The sequence below is a fragment of the Hydra vulgaris genome, chromosome 07 (genome assembly GCF_038396675.1).
Source record: "Hydra vulgaris chromosome 07, alternate assembly HydraT2T_AEP".
Taxonomy (NCBI): Eukaryota; Metazoa; Cnidaria; class Hydrozoa; order Anthoathecata; family Hydridae; genus Hydra; species Hydra vulgaris.
Window position 1 is genome coordinate 36,732,598 of NC_088926.1, and position 27,350 is coordinate 36,759,947.

Consider the following 27,350-nt stretch of genomic DNA (forward strand, 5'->3'; position numbering starts at 1 on the left):
TCAAAATAAATTTAAGTAACTTTAATCGAACACAGTTATAAATGTTGAGTGTAATGAGTAATATAGTATACTATAGATTTAAAAGCTGAAGTGAAGAGATACTTTACTGAACAAACAATAAAAGAATTCCTAAAATCAATTAACGCATTTAATTCAGTGAGTTTTTTCTGAATTTCAATCGCTGTTTCCTGATTTTGTTTAAGTGCATCAAGTCGACAAATGATTTGTAATTTTAGTCGGTCTAGCAATTAATGGTATGGTTTCCATTATTAAATGATCCTGTCGTATTGTTATTCATATTCATTAATTTTATATGTGTATGTACGTATACATAAATGCATACATACATACATAAAATATATAAATACAAGCAGAAATACATACATACACACATAAAGTAATGCAAATGGTCTCTGTTTAGAATTAGTTTTTTACCATTTCACAAATATAATAATACTTTTTACTATAATGTAAACAGTATTTTTGTGTATGAAGTATATTGATTGATTGAGTTTTTATTGACTTGATAAAAATTATTAGTAGACATGCTTTCTAAAAGATTATATTCATTATATTAATATTATAATATGATATCAAAATTTAACACGTATTTATAGTAAAATAATGTAAACTAATAAAGTGTTTTTAGTATGTATGTATGTATATATGTACATATTATTTATGTATATATATATATATATATATATATATATATATATATATATAGATATATATATATATATATATATATATAATTTTTATTATTATTTACGGATATTTTTTTTATTGTGCAAGAAAACTCGCAGAAAACTTAAAAAGTCTTTTCATTGAGAACCTTTAAAATATAAAATAAACTGTAAATTTAAAAAGCAATTCTATAAGCACACTTAAGCAATTTAAGGTCAACAGTAGTTTTAGTTTGAATTAAACAAAACAAAGTATTGTTTTTAATTTTAAGTTGTTATTATTGACTATTACCTGTTATTATTTAACTTGAACCTCACGTTGTTATTATTGACTACTATATTGTTAATATCTAACAAGCAATTGTTATAGTAATAGAAAATTAATATTACACGCACCCTGAGTGTTGTCCCGTCAAAATTGCAATAACTTTGAACTAAATTAAGTTAGACTCACTTGATTACCAACAAAAGCATGCCGTTGTGGTACTAAATTGAAATGCGTTTTTATCACGCTAGGCCCCTTTTAGTTAAAATGAACTTTTAATATATATAATATATATATATATATATATATATATATATATATATATATATATATATATATATATATATATATATATCAGTCAAATATTTTCAACTTAGTGTATTTAATCTTTTATGTATCATCCATACATCTCTGATTACTCTTTACGGCTTGCATTACGTAAGGTACACTTCTATAAAAATACTGATTTTTGAGTGTTTAAGGGGTCGTTCATAAAACACGTCACGTAATTATTGACCGTTTTATACATCCCCCGCGTGACAAAATTGCAACACATAAGAAGCAAGTTTTGTACAAAGCTTATTGAATCTTTTGTTTTTACATACTTAGAAGTGTAATCGTACGCGCAACGCATTATAGGATGTCCTGGTATAGTGTAGAAGTTAAACAACAACAAACTTAGTTGAAACTGTTTTCTGTATTATCTTGCGCTTTTCTACAATAGACAATTATCTTCATTATTTAGAAATGCCTTCATATTGCGTAGCGATAAACTGCACAAATAAGAGTGGAATAACTGACAAGAATGATTCATTTTTTCGTTTTCCAAAAGACAAATCAGTACTAAGTAGTCAATTGGAGTGCCAATAAAAGAAGTCCTTTGCCTTCAAAAACTAAAAAAAATACAAATTGAAAAAAATTTAGCATATTTGAAAATCCCAACATTCAAAACAATCAAGAAAGTATTGACATTACCAAGTATAAAAGAGTGCAAAATTGATTTCGTACATCTCGTGTTTCAATAAGCAGGTAACAAAAAAAATAAAACTATTTGAAAAAAAAAAAAAGCAAAAAAAAAACGTAAGTATCAATTGATCATATTTTAGATTTATCTAGAAACTTTCTTTGCAATGATCAGCAAAAGTTTTTTAGCAAGACAATTAAAATATCCCCCTCACCTAATTAAAGTGTAAGTAATAATCTTATGCAACATAACATTGATTTTGATGGAAATCTAGTCTCATAGCATCACATTCGTATGCTGTATGGGTAGACAAATGCAACCCTATCCGTCTTGCACCAAAATTGACTGATAGACATTTTAATGCTGGAGCATTTCTAAAAATGAAAGTCAATCTAGCCACACAAGTGTTTAGTCATCAGGTTGCTACAGCATTGTTTTTGTGTGTCACAGCAAATGTTTTACCATCAAATGCATTTCAATTTGTTGATAAAATTGATACTCTTTTTGATCTGATGAATTCAAGTAAGCTTCATGCAGATAAACTTCCTCGTTGTGCTATAACAGCAAAGGGAAATAACATTTTACTGTTAAGGGAACTCCAAACTTGGATTAAGAAATGGAAGTTTTGTGATGTAAAATCCCAATCCCAGATAGCTAGTCATTGGGGGATAAGATGTTACAATAAATAGAATACTTTCAGGAGCTTCTCTCAGAAGGGTTTCATTGTGTTAGCACTTCTCGCTTTAATCAAGATTGTTTAGAAAGTGTTTTTGGAACTATTTGAAGCAAAGGACAGTTAGACAATTTCAAGCAGCTTACTAGAACTCTTTATTGTTATTGTCAGTAGAAACTAGCAAATCTAACAGCAATTGTCTGACAGAAACAGATTTTAGTGTGGTATTAGATATTAATTCTTTATTTGAAAATGTACAAAAAAAAAAAAAAAAAAAAACAAAAAAAAAAAACAAAACAACTGATGAAGAATTTTTATTTTTTGCTGATAAAAAAAATTAATAATCCTTTGAACAGATTTCCTGTTACAATACTTATGAAAAAAATAATGTACAAGCACATACGGATTTCGCTAACTTGTTAATGAAAAAAGTTTGTCTGTGCCAACAGTGTGAGGTAGTGCTTTATCATGAATTAGTAGATACTACGATAGCTAGTAAACATGGTTTGGAAGTCAATAAACAAACATACAGTCAAAATTGTTCACCAATATATTGTTAGTATCATTGACTTGTTATATGGAAGCAGTATTCATGGAATTTATTGAAAAGTGGCTTGATACTGAAGACTTACCTTTTAGATTATCTTCTAAAATAATAGAAATCTGTACTTATGACTTTTTATTTAAATATCATGTTGAATAAGCTTTTTATTTACAAAAAATAAATAGTTCATATCTTTGTCATTAGGACAATTTTTTATTTTACTAAACTGTACAACGGTGATCTATGTCCACCAAATAAAAGAAGTGATAAAAAAATGAAACGTTTGCTACACAAATAATTTCTATTTTATAATATCGTATGAAAAATTATAAAAAGTATATGAAGTTATATAATTAAGTTCTTTGGTTTAAAAGTTCTTGGTTTTAAAGTTCCAACGATTTTAAAATTCTGTTTTAAAGTTCAAACGTTTTAAAAGTTTCTTAATATTTTTGATTTTTAACAATCAGTTAATTTCCTTATCATTAAATATAATTGTGATTTACTTTTTTTTATTTGTTTTATTTATGTATGTGGTTGATTATGTCAGTTTGAATCTGATAACTTTTTTTTGATATACATATTTTGATTTAAATTTACTGAGTGATAAAATATGTTGTCAAAAAAGTTTATTCAGACCGATTATTCAATAGTAAGCTAATTTGATGGTCCTCAAATTAAGTTTCAAAAAAAATTTAATACTACTATTATTATTATTATAAACAATCGTTCTTAAGTTTCAATAGGAAATTTTCCAAGTGTCAAACTGATAACTTTACGTACAAAATTTGAAACTAATCGACCACTTAGAACATTCAAAACAAAAAGCATCTTTAATCAAAAAGTTGTTTGTCATTTGTTTATGAATTGTTATACCACCCGGGCATCCCACAATTCTCGACAAAAAAAAATTACATATTTTACGCGAGTCGACAGGCCTCGCGTAAAAACATGTAATTTTATGCTCTTTATGGACGATCTAATATGTTCAAAGAATGTTTTTGAATTTTTTTCTTTTATTTAATAAAAGCGTCTTGTATTGTTTATTAACATAAAATTTTTAAAATAAAATTAAAGTTTTTAAACTGCATTTTTAAAAAGTTATAAAAAGTTGCTACCATTACAACACCTTAGTAACAGAACTAGAACCATTATTGAGCCCCTAAAATCTAATCCATTTTGACTTTTATACTTTAAGCTATAAAGGTATTTTAAGCTATACTAGTAATTCCATACTTTAGACATTTAAGCATTATAATCTCGGTCTTCCATAATAACAGGCCTTGACATCCCGCAATAAAGTTAATTAGCTGAAAGCTGATTAAATAATTGAAAGCCGATTAAATAGTTGAAAGCCGATACTGTGTTTACATTTTACATAACAACTCTAGACGAAAGTTTGCGTACGCTTTTTTTAAAAAACTTTTTAAATTCGATTCGTTTGTAAATTAGATAACGCAAGTTCAAGGCATAAAAGTTAAGATTGTAAGATAGTATTGTCGAACTAACGATAAGTTATTTTAATAGTTAAGATGGCTTTAAAATGTGGTATACCTCTTTGAAAGTCGAACTATCACAGAACTACAATCAAAATATCAATTTATAAATTCCCGAAGAATCCAGAGGATAGAAAATGATGGAGCAATGCTATCTCAAGAACAGGTTTTATTGTTACAGACTATACAGCAGTATGTCAAATGCATTAGCCATCTGTTTTAAAAAATATTCCGCCTAGTTGTTCACCTACGCCAGCAAGTAAAGATAGAAAAAACTCTAACTTCAAGCAGTTTTTGAAACATTATACCAGATGTTTTGATCAACTTTCTTTAAGAGGATGAACTTAAATTTGACAATATTCAATCATTGTTAAGTGATCATAACGATGCTATTGTTTTCAAACTTAATAAAAATTGTTTACACATATACACAATCTAAAATGTACAAACTTAGTTTTGCATTTTTCCTTTAAAAATTTTCGATGATTATTCATTTGTAGTTTGCCATTATGGCACAACTAATAACATTTTATCTTTAACTGTGAACAAATCAATGTTAATAAAAAGAAAATTAAATTTATTTGAAGCAGTTAGATTTTTAAAGAATAAAGAAAGTTCGCATCAGGCAAATATTTGAGCACCTTAATGCTATGAGAAAAATCAATAAAGGTGAAGTTTCATATATTCAAGATATTTATGTAAAGCATGAGTATTATTTTAGCAAAGAGGGGCTTTGTTTGGTCATATTTGAGCACCTTAATGCTATGAGAAAAATTAATAAAGGTGAAGTTTCATATATTCAAGAAATTTATGTAAAGCATGAGTATTATTTTAGCAAAGAGGGGCTTTGTTTGGTCATGCTGTGCCCTACCCTGAAAAATTAGTTAAATTGCCCTTAAACAATTTTATCATTTATGATTACATGTCTTTTTGGAGGTCCAGAATTAATATGTAAAGCTCAGCCTGTTACAAATCCTTCCCTTGAATTTCAGTTTGAACAACGTCATTAATGTCATCATTTTAATAAAATAAATAGTAAGACACCGGCAATAACTACTGATAGTAACCGTGTAAAACAGTTGATGGTAAACCATGGTTAACAACATTCCATGGTTAACAACAATTCCAACAAACCATGGTTAACAACATATCATTTAATTATATGCATCTCCTAAAATTTCAACGAAACAACTGGTTGACATGAAAGATTATCGAGTTTCAATTTTTACATGTAAACTATATATAAAAACTAAAAGCAATAGTCTTTTCAAACTCTCCAAACCATAATAATATCTCTAAACTTATAGCTAAATCAGTTTATCCGAAACCAATAATAGAGACAATCTATAAATTTTTTTCTGTTATACGTGAAGAAACAGTAACTGCCATAAGAATGCATCCAGATATTGAAAATAAAGCAAACTAAAAGCAAGAGTCTTTTCAAACTCTCCAAACTTGAAAAAATCTCCGTATTAAAAGTATTGTTTCTTTTTGGAATGTTGATAATGTCAGAGCAGCTGGTGCTGGTATTCGGATTGTAAATAAATTATGTTGAAAATTCCATTAAGTTGGTGAACAGTGATAACTGCTACGAGATATTGTTAAACTGTCAAATTTTATAAAACCTACAAGTAAGCGAGTAAGCAGCCTACGATAGATACCAGCGATGAAATAGCACATACATGATTGGCTTAATTAGATTATCTTAAAGTGTGTCTAATTAAGTTGGTTTTCAAAGGATCCACTTGAAAAAGTTTTTTCTAAGCTTCATCAGGGATCTGTAGGTACTTATTTATAAATATCAAATTTGAAATTGAAATTCATATTTAGCATACAAAATTGATATTACTAAGTTGACATTTCTGTAAATGGTGTATCAATGGTCATACTAGCGACATATGCTGTAGAGATGTTTGTACTGATGCAAAAGAACTACAGGAAAATATATATGATCTTAAAAGACTATAGTTTACATAGCCGGCTAAGTGTTCAAAAGCGAAATATAAATCTATGATAACACTTATGATTATTATACTAAATATGAAAGTTATCTGATTATCTAAATTATTATTTTTCAGTTTTAAATTTCGATCATCACCAGTTAGAATAAAAACCTCTTAAAAAAAAGAAAAGCTTAAATATAAAATTTGTTTCCTAAAATTTGTTCATAAAAGCTACTAGCATTGTTTTTACAAAATATTAGAGATTTTTAGATTTTTAATCGACGGCTTATTGTAAAATACTTATGCTACACTTGTTTAAATGATTTCAAAAGATTACATTTTATACCGTTGCTTTGAAAACAGGGCACAGTAGTAAACACTTTAAAATATAACATTTAATATAATATCTAGTTATATATTTAGATGGTAAGGATAAAGAGAGAAGATAAATGCGGATAAAGAGAGGAGAAAAATGTGAACAGTTAGTTTTAGGTGAATGACAAATATGTATGCTACAAAAATTCTTACTACAGACCAAAGCAGGCTTTGGGTTCAGAAAAATAAAGCTTGAAATAAATGCCAATGAAGGTGTCGCAATAAATTATTGAGAATTTACACAAGTTAAAAAAACTGGTGGTATTGATTTAATTGCTTGTTTGGAAAACTCTAGATATTTAGTACTATTGAATTATAGTCTTACTGCAAAAGAAATTAGGTTTAGTTTGGGCTTTATTAGACTGACACAAAAATATTTGTCAACTAAATCAATAAATGAGGATTTTAAAAAACGAATAATAATAATAATAATAATAATAATTTAAAACGAATGTTAATAAATTAGGACTTTAAAAAACAAAAATTTAAGTTATGGGAAGGAATGCATTTTGAACGAGTTAAAAAGTCGTATATAGATTTGGTTTAGTGTTAACAGTAATGAAAATTATGTTTTAGAACTCTAAAAGGCAATGTCAAATGTAAAGGTTCAAAAATAACTTTAAACAATAAAATCTTTTTTTAATGCAAACTTTACACAAGTTGGAGCTGCCAGAATATAAATCGCCAAATGCGAATTTGATATTACCTAGCTTGGAATCTAAAACAGACAAAATAAACGAGAGGGATCTATGTATGGTTTTAAAGATTTAAATACAAATAACATCCAATAGTGTTATGAAATAAATGTTTTACAAAACCCTGGTAAAATATTGGGACATATGCAGAAAAAAATGATAAATGGAAGAACATTTAGAATCACAGACTTTGCTGTTTGTCCAGTTGGAGAGACTTATTATTCTTGTGGATTGTTCAAACATACTGATAAAGGCATTCCGAGAGTTGCTAGATATTAAAAAAAGGTTCATTACACTGGAAGTGCAATTTTAAAAGAAAGTATCCTTTATAACACTAAGGATATCATTAAAAGCAATTACAATAATGTAATAAATTAATATGATTAATTTTGATGATGTTCTCTAGATACATATATGTATATATATTTATACGTTTAAATTTATATATATATGTGTGTATATATATATATATATATATATATATATATATATATATATATATATATATATATATATATATATATATATATATATATATATAAATATATATACATAAATATTTATATATACAAACATAAATATATATGCATATATATATAAAAACATATAAATATACAGGGTGTCCCAAAATAAACGCAAGATTTGAATTTGTTGCGATTTGTGCAGTAAAGTGTTGGCAACCCTAAAAACAAAAACACTTCGACAGCTGACAGTTTAGGGTTAGTAAAAATTAGAGCGTTTTATGATAGAACAGTTCGAAAATTTTATACAAAATTTGGTCGGAATAGTGTTTTAACTTCCTCAACTGTGAAGAGATAAATTGAAAAATTCAGGGAGACTGGATCCGTTAGAGACGTCAAACACACTGGTCGTCCAAAAACAAGCCGTTCAAATGTCAATATCGAAGCAGAGCGTGAGAGTGTCAGTGATAAGAGTTGCAAATTTCAAGAAGTTCTCTGCAGCGTATACTCACTTAAGATCTGTCTCAACGCTTATAAAATTCAATTAACACAACAACTAAAGCCTAATGACCATGCAAAGCAAAGAGAGTTCGTTGAATGGATTATTGAACATCAACAAATGGATGCTGATTTTTCGAGCAAAATTAACCTAAGCGATGATTTACTTTTTCACCTTGATGGCTTTGTTATTCGCAAAAATTGCCACTTTTGGGGTTCCGAGAACCCACATGTAATTGTCGAAATACAAATGCGTCCACAACGTGTTACTCTTTGGTGTGGATTTTGGGCTGAAGGCATAATTGGACCATACCTTTTTAAAAAATAAGAAGACTTGTCAAGCAGTGACTGTTACTCAATATCGCGACATGATAACACAGTTCTTTTTGCCAAAATTGGATGATATTGATGTGGCCAATATGAGGATTTAAAAAGATGGTGCCACATGGCATACAACCCGTGAAACAAGTTAATTACTGCATGAGACATTTCCAGGTCGTGTATTTTCTCGTTTTGGTGATCAGAATTGGCCCCCTAGATCGTGTGATTTAACACCACTAGATTTTTTCTTATGGGGTTATTAGAAATCACAGGTCTTATCACCAAGCTCACAACTACCCTTGCATTAAAAAAGGAGATTCAACGCTGCATCAACGAAATTCAGCAACATTTATGCAAAATGGTCATGGGAAGTTCGACAAAAGAGTGCGTATGTGCTTGCAAAGCCATGGAAGCCTTATGCCTGATGTGTTATTCCATAAAATAACCCAATCATATGTACTTTATGATTCAATAAAAAAATATTAATCAAAAGACTAAAAGCTACGTTTTTTATTTAATTCAAATCTTGCGTAAGTTTTAGGACACCCTTTATATATATACACACACATATATACATAAAAATAAATAAATAAATATATAAATGTACATATATATATACATGTACATATATATATTTATATAGATAAAAATGTATATAAACACACATATAGATGTATATATATTGGGGATATGACGTTTTTTCAACCCCATACTCCTGTACTCTACTTTGTTAAACTTTAACCTTAAAAGCGCAAAATGAACTAATATTTGAATATGTTTTAAATAAAGTTCACTGTCATCGAAAAATCGATTCTATTTTTAAATCGTTTTTTCAATGGCAGGATCAACTTTTTTCAAAAGATATGCAAAAAGTAGTTCATTTCTTGCTTTTTATGTTAAAGTTCATCAAACTACAGTACAGGAGGATGGGGTAGAAAAAAAGTCATAACCCTAACATAAATATATTTATATATGCGTGTATAAAAATTAAAAAAATATACATACATTTATATACATATAATTGACATGACGGACGGACCTGGTTTGGACGTCCAACCAGGTCCGTCCGTCCATTTGTAGAACATTTGTAAAAGTAATAATACTATTATATATTAAATATTGTGTATCTTTTTATTAATGGATGCTAATTATTGGTTATAAATGTGCTCTTATAAATAATTCATTAAAGTCAACGAATAATATCACATTTATGTGATTATATTGATTATATGAATATCACATTTATAACCAATGAAAATTGCGTCAGTATAAAGCTAATGTATCTTTTACTTAATAATTTATATTATTATTGCCATTTATTTTTTCTAAACTCCAGTCTACTGGACTATAAAAAATAATAGGTGACTATGATTTCTCTTGAGAGAATGTAGTCACTTTATATAAAAGTTGAGGAAAGGACTGTTTAAATGTGTGCTAGTTATTTTCTTATTTTACTTTTTAAGAATCAGTCGTAGGAGAAAGAATAGGAGTGCAGTTCTAAATCTATCCACACAACAATGTGAAAAGTTAGAACTACCAATAAAACAATCTCCGAATAATAATCATGTTTCACTTGCATTTACTTCATACAATGACGATCAATCTTCAAATTCACTACTGGAGCTTCATGATGACAGTAATGTCCAGATTGACCATACTTGTATTCAAAATGGTGAACACTATCAAAGTAGCTGTTCTGACTCAGAAAGTGATTATTGTAGTATTGTGACTGACAATTCTTTAAAAACACCAAAAAAATTGGGCTGGAAAACTTGAGTGTACAAGGCTATGTGTTAATGATATTTTAAACATACTAATATCTATTGGTCATGATTTGACAAAAGACAGTCGAACTTTGCTTCATACCAAAAAGCAAATTAAAATCAGACCATTAGGAGTCGGCAAGTATATTTATTATGAAATAAAATTAAGCATCAAAAAGGTTTTATCTGGAAGGACATAATTGAGGCTGATATCCGTTTAATTGTTAATGATGATGGTTAACCATTATTTAAATCAAGTTCAATGGAACTATGGCCAATACTTATTCAATTTGGAAATTTTGACCCTGTTGCTGTTGTACTTTGTGGTGGACATAAAAAACCACCAATAGAGGAATTTTTGAAATATTATGTAAATGAAATTATTTTACTTACATCCACAACCCAATTATAGTATTAAACCATCCAATTATTGTAATTATCAATTCAAATATTGTATTTAACAATAATACTTATTTTGTTTATCTTTTTGCTAAAAGCTGTGATGCACCAATCAGGGTTTTATTGAAAGGAATAGTTCAGCATACAGGATATTATGCTTGCGAGAGGTGTACAAAGAAGGATTTTGTTTTTAAAAATCGTGTGTGCTATAGTTATGCAGAGGAAAATATATTTATGAGAACCAATTACGCATTTCAATTCATTTTGATATAGTTTATCTGATTTATCAGGCAAACGCCATCAGACATCTATATCTTACTTTCTTCCGTTAGATAACATGATAAATGGTTTTGCTGTAGACTATATGCACATGGTATGCTTAGGGGTTACACGCAGAATTTTAAATTATTTCAAAGGACATTATAAAGGTATTTTTAATGGACGACTGTCAACACAACACAAATAATGCAAGTGTCACAAAATTTGTTACTGTTACGAAGAAAATTACCTTGCGAATTTATACGACAACCTTGGTCTTTAGTTGAGCTGGATAGTTGGAAATTAACTGAGTTGTGAAGCTTTCTTTTATATTATAGCATTGCGGTGTAAAAAGGCACATGTAATTCTAACACGTATAAAATTTTTTCTTGAATTATTTTGTAACCAATTCTCAGAAATATTATGGGAAATCATTTTGTGTGTACAATTACATGGACAACTTCACATTGCTGATGACGTTGAATTTATTAAACTACCACTTGATGCCATATCAGCCATTTTAGTTTAAAAATTTTCTTCAAAAAATAAAGCAGCTTGTTAATAGCAAAAAAATCTAGTACAGTTGACAAAAACGCTTAGTGAAATTTCTAAAGAAAAAAATGTTATTAGTACTAAAGTATCCGCTAAAGCTAAGGAGAGTTGTTTTTTAGAGCAAGGAGGAGTTGTTTATATTCCTAATAAACTCAAAGAGACGTTTTGGAAAGATTATTTAATTTATTTATAAACTCTAAGCAACTTTATGTTTATATGATCAAAGGAAACAATAAGCCTTTGAAATGTGTAAAAAAAGAAAACGAACTGTTGAGATAATGTTGTTGTTTCCTATATAAAAATGGAAACGTAATCGTATTATTGCAAAGTAATGCTACTGGACATTAGTCTTAAATAGTAAAAATAATAAAAGTTTAAAAATAGTTTAATTAATAAAAAGTTTTTTTATAACATTAAAACTATTTTAATCTGTAGTATTGAAAAATAAAAAGTTTTTTGTTCATTTTTATCAAGTTTTTGTTCTAAATATATTTGTCATTTTTTTATTTATAAAATAAATAAATTGAATATAAAAAATATTTAATTTATTTCTTTATTAAAATTTGTTACTAATAATCTAAAAAGTATTACTTTTTACATTTTTTTTCTTCTATGGAATTTATAATTTTATTTTTTGCATGTTTTGAACAATGACTTTCAAAAATTGAATTTTTCTTTTGACTCTTTATGCAGTATATAAGGATTCTGACTGATTTTTTAACCATAAATATTGGTCAGTGCATATTATCATGGACAATGAAAAACAAACTAGAACTATGTTTCCTTGTATTGGGTTAATCCATTCAAGAATTGTATATACTGGCCTCCAAAAGGTTAACCTCTGGGTGCATATATTGCTGATTGGTCTATAGCAGGAAGCGACTGGAATTGTTTGAAAGTTATCAAAACAATACTAGAATCTGGTACAAAAAATGAAGCAGATCAAATGATGAGAATGCCATCAACAACAGAATCTTCTGATTTCAAGGAAGATAAGAAGTGAGTAGCCTTGCTGAAGTCTTGTTGTTTAGTTGGGTCAAATCGTAATAGGAATCTGGTTTTAGAGAGAAAAAAGTTTTATTCTCTCATATTTGCTTCCTATGATAATAATCTAATTGTGCATTAAGTATTAAGAATATTGTATGTACAAAATAATTTCAGTCTTTTATAATACGATTTTAAAAATTTTTTTCCTTCCAAGAATACATCTAAATCCTTTGCATGCTAAGAGCATGCTACAGGTCTTGTTTCAAAAAAGAAACATTCAGGAGGACTTAAAAAATATTTTCCTGGATTTTGATTTAAGTTAATGTACTCCACTAAGGAAATCTGTAAAAAGGCTACTTGTAGTGATGCTTCCAGAAGTCTAAAGAAAAAAAAATTTTTTGAATCTGTGGCTTTTACTTAAAATATCTCTCGAAGCTCCCTTAAACTTAAAGATAGTGGGGCAAGCTTTGAAGAAATGACTAATAAACGTTGGTTTAATTTTTTTGTTTTTGGATTTAAATTAATTTTTTTCATTTATTATTTCTTGGTGGTCTATTAGAGGTCCAGTATGTGTCTTTGATAGAAGCAAGATCAATCCAAGAAAATCAAGCTTTGATCTTGGAAAAATTTGACAAACTTTTGGAGAGCGTTATACATCTTACACCCGAATGCTCTAAAGAAATAAAAAAATTAAACTCTTTTTTTGACTTTGATAAAGTCGAATTGAAACTAGAAGAAAAAAGTTATATGAAAATGAGGGTAAAAAAAACTTGAACAGCTTTATGAATGTTTGTTGTCAGTTGTCCCATTCTTTCCAGTACCATTGAATATTATATTGCAATTGGTTGATCACAATTCAAAATATGAAAAAAATAGCAATGCTTTTTGACTAAAACTTACAATACATAGTATATACAATATATATATTTTTTAATAGAAATTGCAGTTAAGGTCAATTGGTGGCAGGAGTGGGAGAAATTTAGTCAAAAATGGTTTAGATGTGATGTTTACAAGTTCTCTGCAGCAACAGTTTAACAAAGGTGGCCTAAAAGGCAAACTTGCTTTTGTTATAACAAATCATTACAAATGTTTTATAGGTAAAAATTATAATTAGTATAGAGTTCTTTATTTTATTTTTGTTTTTACCTGGACAACCCTCATGTGCTGGATTTATAACAATTAATTTTTTTAGTTCTTATTCTTAAATGTTCTAAAACATCTTGCTTTTTTTTTTACTTAAGCTACAAATGTTTGGCAGGAAGGCCTATTGTTTTAGTTGACTTTTTTATATAAAAGCTAAAAAATATTTTATTTGAAAAATAGTTTAAATTGTTTATATTGGAAGGTGTTGCTTTATAATATAAGGAAAGAAATTATTTGAAATAATGAGGTTTGTTAATTTAATGGTGTTGCATATAAGTTATTTTATTTACAAAAAAGTTATACTTTTTTTCATAAAAGCAATAGTTGATCCAGCGAAAGACGATTTCACTAAAAATTCTGTTGATTACCTTATTAGTGATTCATTAAATAGAGCTGTTAAAAAAGTAGATGTCCCAAACACAACCGAAGATGACCTCATTTAATTAAAAGATTATTCAATAATTCTTATTGTTTGTGATGTGTATGGTTGTTTTATTAAATTTTGTGGTAAAATTTAAATTTTCTGTATATGTGAATAAAGCAACTTGTTTTTTTTTGTTGATCATCATATGGGGTGTATAGTTTATAAATAGTAACACCAATGTCTTACATTTCCAAAAGTATTTATTTGTTGGTTAGGAGAAATATTCCTGGAAAAAATATGTTGATGGTATTTAATTTAATGTAATGATTAACTTTAAAGCCTTACATTTTGAAATGATTAGCATTTCAACCAGTTTTATTTACTTTTTATTGAACATGTACTTTTTATGTCTGATTTAGCTTAATAAAATCTGAATTCTCTACCATAAAGACGTTATTATCATAAATGTTGTAACATGGTAATGGTCCCCAAATAATGGACATTATTTCCTTTAATCATCTAGAATACCCAATCATCTAACTTAGAAAGAGCATGCTTAAATAAAGGTAAAACAGTAGTATCACATTGAATGTTTCATAAAAATTTTAATTTTTGTAGTAATGAAAATGTATGATTTTTTATCTGAACCGAAATTTGTTCTATAGGATTTTCGTATATCCTATAGGATATCGTCTTGTGGAATTAAATTTAAACACGCAATCAAAATTATCGTCTTATGGAAATAAATTTAATAAGGCACTCATTATACACAGTTAATGTAAATTTATTTACTTTATTTTCTGTCCGATTATCAAACAGTGTTTGATTTTAAAAACTTATATGATAATCATTTTTAAACTTTAATATTTTTTTATAGGATTAGTTGATCAATACAAACCTACGAATAGCACAATCACCGATAGTAATAGTAGTGCTCAATATATCAATTTATTTAAATTGTTTGTTTAGTTTATCTATCAATATGATACAAATATCAATCAGTAATAGCAGTGACCATCGATTAACAAAGTGCGAGGTATGGAATTTACACAAAACTGTATACGAAAAATTAACGTTAAAATTAAAACAACACTTGATAAATTTCTAATATATACACAGTCAACAAAATATCAAAATCTGAAGGAACTTATTTATTTATTTTGTATAATTTTTTGTTATTTCTGAATACATTTATTTTGCTTTATTTACGTGTTAATATTGTTTTTGTTTGGCAATTAGTTTAAGGAAAGTTATACTTCTTTCGATGCTCACATACGTACTCACTTATGTGAGTACGTACTTTGTATTAGTAGTATAGTATCGTAGTATAAGGTATCGTAGTTGAAATTTATACAGTAGGGTATACTACAGTGTATTTATTTGAAAATATTAAACAACTGTGGCATTTCTAATCAATACGTAGGTCAACTGAACGACCAAGTAGTCTAAATGGGACTTAAATAAGACGTCCATGTGACGTTCTTATGTTAGTTTGACGTCAAATGGAGGTCCATTGACATCATAATTTAGGTCCATATAAAGACCGTTTCGGACGGATGTTTAGTGTTACATTTGGTACGTCCACCGGACGTCTAATCGACGTCTGTAATAGACGTCCATTCGTCCAAAAAAGACGCCTTTCGAACGTCTATAAGACGTCCCATGCCCACTGGGTAAAAAGGCTTGTTAGTGAGTTCATTAAACAATGCAAAAGATGTATCGAATAATTAAAGAGAAAAGAAACTGCAAGTGGATTAGTGATTTTAGCCAGTACAGTAAATGATTTGAATCATAAGGATAAGGTGGATCTTGTTGATTTTCAAAGCTTTCCTAATAATAATTATAAGTTCATTTAACATTATTGAGAGCATTTGTGTAATTTCCATTTACTTAAACCATTGACCTCAAAATCTGCAGGAGAAGTTGCTCAATATTTTTTAAGCATTTTTTAATATGGTGCTCCGCATGTCTAGCTCTCTACTCTCTGACATAGTTTAATTTTGGTAATCGGAAGACCTAGTCATCCTTAGTCATAAGGCTCTGTTAAATGAAGTAATGCTACTTTAAAAGATTCTCTTATAGCTTGATTAGTTCAGTGAAATACGAACAATACGTTTCACGAAACAACGAAAATGGAGCCTAATAAAGCTCTTTATGGAATCAAACCAAAAATTGGATTGGGTAAAATCTTCATTAGAACTCCTCTAACGAATTCATCGAAGTATGGATTTATATGTATATATGAATACGTGTATATATATATAAATATATATATATATATATATATATATAATATATATATATATATATATATATATATATATATATATATATATATATATATGTGTATATATATATATACATACATACATATGTATATATATATATGTATATATATATATATATTTATATATAAAAGTTAGAATCAGGCTTCGGAAGCGATTGCTCTGAAATACTGACCACGGAAATAATATTCAGTTGCGAAAAAACGGCGAGAGTATTTAATCGTTTTGCGAAGATTTACGTTTATGTCCGTAAAACAAAAAATTTTGTTTTACGGACGTTTATGGAAACATACATAAATTTAAATTTTCTCAAAAACGGTCAGTGCTAAATAATGTCGTTCAAAAGGACATTTCCGATTTTACTAAAATCGCAGACCAAGAAAAATGTTAACGCATGCGTAATTTTCACGTATTTTAAAACGATATCAAAATTTAAAATTCACCTCGTGTTTATCTTATGGCAAGGCTGATTTTAGCCTAAAATACTTAAAACAAATTAAGCTTTTGTTGTTTGTTTTTGTTAGAAAGTTTGTTAAAACAGTAATATCCCACATAATACTAACCAATATAATAATACTCATAATATGATAATTTTAATAGTGTTACTTATTAATAATATTAGTATATTACTTATTAATAACCAATATTATTACTTTTTAATGTAGCTATCAATCAATGTCATCATCTGGTAAGAAATTTAAAATTTTGTGTCTATTTATTGGTCAATTATCTAATATTATAATGTTATTGCAATGTTAAGATCAACATATGTTTGTTTGACGAGAACATAAACGTTTGTATAAAAATAAAATAAAACTTATGATAACTCACAGTAATTTAATAAAATATAACTTCACAGTAATTTAAATTCTACAACGTGCTAAGTATTAATTGTAAATAAAAAATAACGAAATAATAATAATAAAGCAAAATTAAAATAAAAATGAGCAATGGCAAAGCAACGCCGGGTAAAAGTAACTAACAATAAATAAAAAAGAAACCAAAAATAACATCAAAATGAGCACTGGCGAAGCAAGGGCTGAAACGGCTGCCATCCATTGAACGGTGAGTAACACTTGCTTGTCGGCCGATGGTGGGCCATGCATGGAGCAAGCATGGCGAATTTGCTGAATACGGTTCTAATGTTGATCAATAAGCGCATTAAATAGTTAATTAGTAATAATAAACTTGCGCAAATATTAAGATGGCAGTATAACGCAACAAAAAGCAGTTGTTTTATTTTAGATTAAATAGCGTAAATTTTGTTTAGCGTCAACTGAAACTTTAAAAATTTGCATATATAATACAATCTATGCTCAGACACTGTAACGTTGTTCATTTAAGAATAAAAGGCATGGAGTTAACAATTAAGTTTCGAAAAATTAATCAAATAATTTTTTCACAAATATAGTCGTCCTTTTGTTTTATTATATATATATATATATATATATATATATATATATATATATATATATATATATATATATATATATATATATATATATATATATATATATATATATATATATATATATATATGTATATATATATATATATATATATATATATATATATATATATATATATATATATATATATATATGTATATATATATATATATATAGTCGTCCTTATGTTTTTTTTGTATATAAATTTAGTCCTCCAAAAGCGCTTACCGTTTCACTTTTCTTTTAAATTTTCTATTCTTGTCTGAAATGAACTTAGGGAACATAACGTCGTAACTAGCATTGGCTACTCATAGTTTTAACACCAAAATTTATTGTTGACATTACAAAAAACATCAATAGTATTGCTTATGCTAAAAGGAGCCCTAAATCTGTTGAAATAAAAATAATGCAAAGTTTTAACTTTCTCCAGTAAAAAGTATGTATCGAAGATACGCGGTATTATCCAATGCTAGTTACGCGGTTTTACACTATCCCCGTCGATAAGTTATTTGTTTACAAGTTCTTATTTTTAACACATTGAAATGAATAATATTTAAAATATATTTACTTCATTTTTAAGAAAAGTTAAATAACATTTCTTTACAAATTTAATCCGCCATTTGTAAAAAGGGCGAAAGCGGCTTTTCAAGATCTCACTTTTTGGATCGAAGTTAGACATCTAGATTTTGTAATATATTATTGCTTCGCATGATCTTAAAAAACATAACTTAAGGTGGTATAACACCAAATATTTTCTCAAAATCTTTAAAAAAATGAAATTTTTGATATTTGGCTCATTTGATAGACAATTTATTGTAGATTAATATTTAAAGTTAGTGGGCAATTTTTTTTTTTTGATATTGAGAAAAAGTAACTTTTAAAAAAAAAGTTTCATAGCAACGGCTTTAGCAACGCAAAACATCCATAAACACACCTGGATAATTTCTGATTTGTTCTGTAATTAATAAGTCATAAGCTTAAATAAGTTTTTATAGTGGTTTTACATTATTACTTTCTCAAAGTAAATTGTAAATAAAATTGCTAATTGCTGCTTAATTTGTTGAATAAATAATATTCTCACTGATTAAAAAAATATTTGTTCTGAATAAAAGACTTAGGTTCTGTTAACTTATTAGCCTTAAAATGGTCAGATCCTATGCTAGAAGGAAAAAAAGACATCACCAAGGCATTAATCGTTACGACAAAGCACAAAAAATTCAATTATAGAGATCAAAAAAGCAGAATGTATTGGGCACATCCGTAAAAAGATAGGAAGTCGTGGTCGTGCACTGCGTCAACGTCGACGTGGAAAAAAGTTTTGTGATGGAAAACCTGTAGCAGGAAATGGGAGGTTAACCAATAAAGCACTTAACCTTTTACAAAATTATTTTGGAATGGCTATTAGACAAAATTTAGGTAATATATATCAAATGAAAAAGGCTGTATGGGCAGTACTTTTTCACAACTCTGATATTAAAGACATGAGTATACGTCATCAATTTTGCCCACAAACTATTGCCAGCTGGTGTAAATGGCAACGTGATCATATAAGTGGACAAAAAACATATAAACCCAAGCTAAACTTGCCATTAGCATTAAAAAGTATTCTTGTCCCTGTATTCAAAGACTTAAGCAATGAAGAACTACTTAAAAAGTGCCTACACGGTCTTACACAAAACAATAATGAAGCAATAATTAAATGCTATAATCTGGAAACGATGCCCCAAACATATTTTTGTAAATAGAAATATTATTGAAATGTCAGTAAATTCTGCAATTATTAATTTTAATGAAGGTACCCATGGAATTATTGATGTTTTAAAAAATTTGGGAATACGTATTGGACGTTTTACTCATATGGGATTGATTAACCGTGATAAATGCAGAATTAAAAAATGTACAATCAAGTCTTCACTTACTGCAAAATCCCAACGACAGAAGTTGTGCCACCAAAAAAAAGGGTTTAATGATAAGGAAGCTCAATTAGAACCATGCCAAGCTTATTCTGCTGGATTTTATTGGTTTTTCATACTTTATAGTTTACTTCTTTTGTCATCAAATCTTCTTTTGCGTTTTTCGCTGTTTTTGATTTTTGTGAAACATGGTGTTATTGAAAACATGATATCTTGTGAAGTAGTAATGCAAATCACTTTAAATTTTCAGGAAATGTTTATTATACTATGTTGTAAGGAATGACATTTTAAAATTCAAAAATTATTCTCCCATCCCTTTATTTATAAGTTTTTAGGCCTAAAAAAATTTTTTTTTTAATGTTCTATAGAAGAACTGCAATAGTTGTTGATGTAGCCAAATAATCTAAAAATCCCTATGTCAATACCTTAGTTTACATGTCTAAAACATGTGCAAAAAACTTCATAGGCTATGCATTAATATATTTCAAGATATTGTGTTTTGAATAGACTCATCAAAAAGACGGTTTTTTGATATAAACGAGGCAAAATAAGCGAGACAAAATAAAGTTAAGTATAAAAAAGCATTTTCAATTTATACATTTTGTATTAATATCAAATCGATTATTTTTTTTCAAGTTTTAAAGAATTTAGAATATTTGGTGGTGTACCACCTTAAAACCCAAACTTCTTTATTGTTTCATAAAAGTTAGGGAAGAGTTATCATGGTATCATAAATCTTTTCTAAAGAGCTTGGACTTAAAGTCTTGAAAAATTTTTATTTATGAGCTAATGTGGGATTTTGTCGAACTAAGCCTTAACAATCTATTGTAATTCTTTTTTAAAAATCGGCCCATTTTTGTAACAAAATATTATTTCTAAAAATCATATATCTTCGATGCTGTAAATGAACATTCTCGGGTTGTCAAAGCAAATTATTTGAATAAATATTTTATCCATTCTCAAAAATTAAATGGATGGCAGCAAAAAAAACAAACACTATTTCTATTATAAAATGAGTCATTTCTCAATCGCAAATCCTTAATTCTCTGACCGTCTAGTTAACAAATAATAGAACCCTTTTAGTTAAAACGAACCAATTTCCAAGGTTTGCTATAAACCTCGTATTCAGATTAAGGCCAACTCTGGTTTAATTTTTGTAAGAAAAAAACAGGTCATAAATGAGTAGTTAAACAAGATTACGACCAAAGATTATTTTGTTCTAAATATTTTTTGCATTTGATATCTGGTCAGGAAAATAAAACCCACGTCGCTCTCACTTTGTTGACTGAATTTACTATTTTATTATTTACAGATTAAAAACTTTTACACAAAATTCCATGTATTTATGTTCAACTAATTTAACATTCACGTTATAACTACTAATAAATAAATTGCTAGAGCAAATTAGACAAAACACTGGAGCGATGGTGCAGCACGGGACTGTGATTTATACGTAAACTTGCAGGTCATGGCGCCAATAATGACTGTTAGCTAAAAATAAACAATTAAATTTTTATTGTACAATATATATTGAGACACTATAAGTCGATCATAGCATAGTTTCAAGTGCTTAATACAAGTTTATAAACTTATTTTTTAAAATTTTTACCGAACACCGAACTCTTTTACGTCACAATATTTATTAATCTTTATTTGGTATAAACAAAGAGACTGTATCCCTGAACTCGAACTGATCAAAACTTTAGGCAAAAATGAGCTTTTTGTAGCATTACGGAACAGGTAATACTACTCATTATAGTATAAAGCTTGCACATTACATCTCATAGAAATTAGTGTAACAGCAGTTATAAAATATAGAGGTAATTCATTCCATCTTCCGTTTATTTGAACTAAAAAGAAATACAACCCCTAGTTGGATTTGAAAAATAATTTCCACTCCTTACATTATAAGTAATATTACCTTACCCTCTTTCATTGCTACTTGACTATGTATTAAGCATTTGAGAATACCACTTCAAATATAAACAAATCTTAAAAAAAAACTTACTTAAAAAGGTTTGCTATATTCATTTCCAATAACAAAAATTGGATTGCTGGTATTATTAACCAAGCTATATGCATTTCCGATAACAATAACTGGATTGCTGGTATCATGACCAAGCTATATGCATTTCCAGTAACAACAATTGGATTGCTGGTATCATGACCAAGCTATATGCATTTCCAATAACAAAAATTGGATTGCTGGTATCATCACCAAGCTAAATGCATTTCCAATAACAACAATCGGATTGCTGGTATCATCACCAAGCTATATGGATTTCCAATAACAGCTGTTATTATTTCATAGGTTTATGCATCATATTAACAGCAATTGAAATGTCAGAATGCAGCAATATCATTTAATTTCAATTCAGTGATAAAGAAGAAACATAGAATACTAAAACATACCGAATGTAATAAAATTTAATAAGTAGTGAAAATGTAAAACTTTTTATAAATAAACAATATACCGCGAATATTTCAAATTAAAATAGAGATTTTGAAAGTATAACCTGCAACAACGAAAATGTATATGCAAAAATAATGCTCCATACCTATCATCATATATATAATAACCTTGTAACAATATAACTTCAACAACTATAACTAAAACAGTTGTAATCAACTATATCTTCAACAGTTTAATATATCAGATTACCTTAACAACTTGTGACATTTTTAACTGATCAAACCTTAGGTTTTTGTTGTGTACATCTGGCAATTTTGTTGTGTACATCTGGCAGTTCCATAAAATATCTTCCTTTTCATATGCACACTGTGGAATATTTTGACATTCACGATGAAACCATTTTTTACATGTAGAGCATTGAGCCATTTGCTTGCAAAAGCAAATCCATTAGTTGTTATAAATAAAAAGTTATAAATGGAACAATTGATTCTAATTATAACTTCATATGTATACTAACAAAAATTATAGTGAAACAATCATTTATAACATTATGCAAAGCTAATACGGTCACCCTAACCTACTAAAATTAGAGAAAATAAAATGAATTATTTATCAATCGATTTTATATCAAAGTTTTTCTTCTACAAGCTAGACTGACATCGCAACAACTAAGGAGCCTCACCAACTCCAAGTTTAACATCATGTTTAAAACATTATTTGAAAAATTGGTACATACCTATTAAAAATTTGTTCATCTTCAAGGATCCAAAACATGCGACAAGAACAATGTAGAGGAATATGGAAACTTTTTGCTACACATCTCCTAAACACAGAATTGGTAATGGCAGTTGGGAAGACATCTAACCGGTTGTTTAGTATACAGGTAAGAAGATGAATCCTCATTTTACTTTGCTCAAACATAAGCGTACTTGGTGGTATCTTGTTTGCTTCAAGTACCTGTCGAGCCCACGCAATAGCATAGAGACCACAATCTACACCATTTGTTTGCTGTTGAATTGGTAGAACTTTAATAACAATTTTTTTTTGTTGGCAGTGTAAGATAGAGCATACTTGCCTTTTTGTCTCAATACTTATTGAACCCTGAAAAAGACTGTCAAAAATATATATCTCCCCAGGCTTGCAATCATATGTGGTAACGCAAACCCAATGTAGATTTCCATCATGAAGAATTTGTAGAAATGGATTGCTTGGACATATATCAAAAGACATAACCTTTCCTTTAATGGGATCTTGCAGACCAATATTAATGTTAAACTGAATTGACATCATTTGTTGAAAAAAGTGAATGACATTGTCATTAAGCATTTTCCCTTTTCCTATGTCATTCATTTCTGAATCTCCAATCAATGAGCATTTTAGATCACTAATAGAGTGCAAATCCCTTATAAGATGGAAATTATCTTTAACTATGTTGGCTTCATCAAACTCTTGACAAATATCCAATAATACTATTTGTTCTTGACATACACTACTTTCAATTTTTATCAACTCATTGGGTACTGTAAACATTTCACAATTTTCATCAAGTATGTGATTAGTTAAAATTTCAGTCATACAAGATTTATTCTTTTCTTTGGAGATGACGTCAATATTTGAAGCTGCCTTGAACATGTCATATTTTACACCAACTCTTTTTGGCATTTTTCTTTTGTGTTGAACAGAAAAATTAACAAGATGTGGTAAATTTGTATCTGACTTGATCCAGGTTTCTGGTTTTTTATCTGGAAGCAGAATAACCACTTGCTCTATTTTAAGAGTTTCTTCAAAGCTTGCTTTAAGTTTATAAAGCTCATTAAACAAATTGTCTGTTGCTATATGAGAGTCACATAAATGTGTCAAATTTATTATTGCATTTAGAAGCTCACGACATGCTGCTGGTGTGTGTCTTACCTGTGGGAGACTATGGGGTATATTTTGATCAAGATTTTAGACTTTCCTATTTATAGAACAAATACTGTGTATTGCCTGATTATGTTCAGGTGGCACAGATTCATGCAGTTGTTTGACATCTTCAAGACTATTCATTTTTAGTGATTTATTGTTTGAAGCCAAATCTGAAAAAATATTTTCATCTGGCAATGCGTCAAGCACAAAATATGCTGAATCTCTATAAGAGGAACCAAAATCAGACCACGAAAGATTTTCTTTAATAAAAATGGCAAAAAAATGCTTGCACGGATATGCACTATATAACCAAGCTGAACATGAACAACTTAGCAAATTTTTTGCATCACCAAGATAGCATTGGTAAGTTTCTCTACTATTACTCTGAAATGAAGCAACATTGTATAATCTGTCTGTTATTGCGCTAACTCTGACTAAATCCATGCTAATTACCTTGTCTATCGTTTTCATACAATGTTTTACTAAAGGTTGTGGACGATTTGTCAAATATGCTGGAATGTTATCCTTATATTTTCTGTAAGATGAATGCGCTCTCCTATTTTTATCAACATAGCTAAAAGAAAAGAAATTGTCTAGTTAGCCCAGATTTGAACTAATTTAGTTTAACAATACAATAATGGTAACAACAATATTATTTTTGAATGTTTGAAATAAACATAAAATTACTGTTATTTACTTTTGTAATCAGCAGTACTTTTATATAAGTGGCTGTGGCATAATTAACATAAAATAACTAACTTTTCGTAATTGTGAGGAAGAAATTTCTCTATACAAATACTAAGCATAGCTGTCAGAGAAGAATTTTTTCTTTTCTCCAAAAAACTATATTTCAAAGATTGGTTTTGTCGTTCAGTACCATTGTTAGTATTAATATTTCGCAATAAACGTTGTTGTCGAAAAGCAAATACCCATCTCTGAAACAGAAGATTAACACTACAAGCAAAGGGAACATCACTGCAATAAATTAAAGAACAATTATTAATAATAGAATTATTATGAAATAATATTAATTTGAAAATATAGTAAATAAATAATTATTGTTAATGACTCTTGCTAAAGGATGGATAAAAACCAAAATGTTTTTATCTTTTGTAACATTTATACTAACCTTTAGGTTACATAACCAAGTACTATTTAAATACTCTGCTAGTTTTGGGTTACTTTTCCACTCTTCTGAATCTTTTAATGCATCAACAGCATTTTGGCAAATTTCCTCTGATGTTGCATGAGCAATGTTATGCAGTTTTAACTTAACTGCATCTTTAACAACACAACAGCAGTTTTAGAAAGCCACCTCTCCCAAGCTTGCTCTCGATGAAAGTCACAAATTAAAACATTACACCCTAATGAAAAACAGTTGGACTCTGTTTATACAATGATTGAGTTAACATTAAAAAAAATAAAGAAAAAAAAGATTATAGAGCAACTCTTTACCTGGAAACACTGATTCCATCAACTTTATTTCTTCATTTGAGTAATCAGTTAATTAAAACTTTGGTTGAAATGTAGGGATCCATTTTTTAATGCACAGTAACGCTTCTGTGATAGCAGATGTGGTTTCGTTTTCACACACAAAAATAGCTACAACCTGATAATCAATGTTTGTTTTAACAACCAGAAAAAAAAGCGGTAGAGCATACCTAGTTGTGCAATATGTTGCATCAAGAAAAATAAGGTCAGTTCCATATCGCAAGAGTAATCTTTTCTGCCACACATCTTAATAAATAAACAACAATGAATCCTTAAGCTCAGGATCATTGCTATTAACAATATTTACACCTTTTGGTCTAAACTTTATCATTGCTTCTTGTTTAGTTATTTGCCATTCATTTACTTTATCATGCAAATATTCTTGGTCGATCAAAGATCTGCGAAGCTTTCTTCTTGCATTCAGCGATTTCGAATGGTCTTATCTATCGGAAAGTAACGTTTGTTTGTACTTTGTAAATTACAATTGGCAGTATATTCTACATCAACCAAAAATTCAAGATGCCATCTCATTTCTGATACAGTATTAACACCTTTTTTTACTAAGTCAGCAATTTTTACAATGAGATTCTCAGAAATGGGCTGACTGAGACCAGCACTCTAAGCAATAACACTTTATCAATTTCATAGAAAACTTTAAAAAAAAGGAAACAAAGTAAAAACTGTAAATTTGAAAAATATATAACAGGAAAATATTCACTTACATCACCTACTGCATGGTTCTTATGAACAGAAATATCAGGCAATACTAAGATATACTTTCTGCACTTTAGTAAAATTTCAGGGCTAGCTAAGGCTATGCGGAGTTTTTTTGATGTTTCTTTTCTTAACCTATCTGAATTTTTTGGAAGCTGTAAAGATAAGACTTAAGTTGTTATAACAAAAATGAAAATATATATGCCTATAATATATATAAATATATATAATGTATATATGTTATGATATCAAAAAATATTATTAAAGATGTTTTATTTTAACATCTAGAAATCTTTTTCGATATAATAAAATTTTTTTGCTATATTTATTATAGATATTTATTATTATAAAATTTTTCTAGAAATATTGCTGTAAATACAGCAAGATTGTAAAATTTCAATGTTGCTGTATTTGTCTTTAATCCTATAAAACGACACTGAGCCAACAATAATACGCGGTTAAGAGGAAAACAAATGCTGAAAGGGTGCGCATGTTAATTTTTTTGCTCTTAAAGAAATTTTTCAAAATGAGTTATTTTACGTAAAAGTATTATAGTAAAAATGATTGGTGTGGAATAAATAAGTATAGAAATGGTAGATTTGGTAAAGACCCATATTTTATGGGTCTGGAAAGCTAGGATATATATATATAAAGAAAAATGTATAGAACAAGTCAGTGTGGAATAGACTTGCAAAAACCCATATTTTTTTATTAATATATACTAGTTGATCCGGGTCAGATCAACCAGTATATATTAATAACATAACAATACTAATACTATAACAATACTAATACTA

The 27,350-nt window shown here is 28.2% G+C and overlaps 1 protein-coding gene across 1 annotated transcript; it reads right to left on the bottom strand.

Moving 5' to 3' along the window:
* Positions 1-23,024: 23,024 nt before the first annotated feature.
* Positions 23,025-25,579, bottom strand: LOC136082446 (uncharacterized). Its single transcript, XM_065801777.1, has 3 exons — positions 25,478-25,579; positions 25,108-25,283; positions 23,025-24,922 (listed from the first exon to the last, which is right to left on the bottom strand). Exons 2-3 carry the CDS (start codon positions 25,152-25,154, stop codon positions 24,391-24,393), a joined length of 579 nt encoding a protein of 192 aa, XP_065657849.1. The 5' UTR covers positions 25,155-25,283; positions 25,478-25,579; the 3' UTR covers positions 23,025-24,390.
* Positions 25,580-27,350: the final 1,771 nt, after the last annotated feature.

Excerpts from the sequence above, each read along its gene's own strand:
- LOC136082446 (XM_065801777.1), bottom strand. The coding sequence starts at position 25,154 with ATGCTTAGTATTTGTATAGAGAAATTTCTTCCTCACAATTACGAAAA. Across the intron at positions 24,923-25,107 it reads CTTCCTCACAATTACGAAAA|CTATGTTGATAAAAATAGGA; the intron begins GTTAGTTATTTT and ends CTTTTCTTTTAG.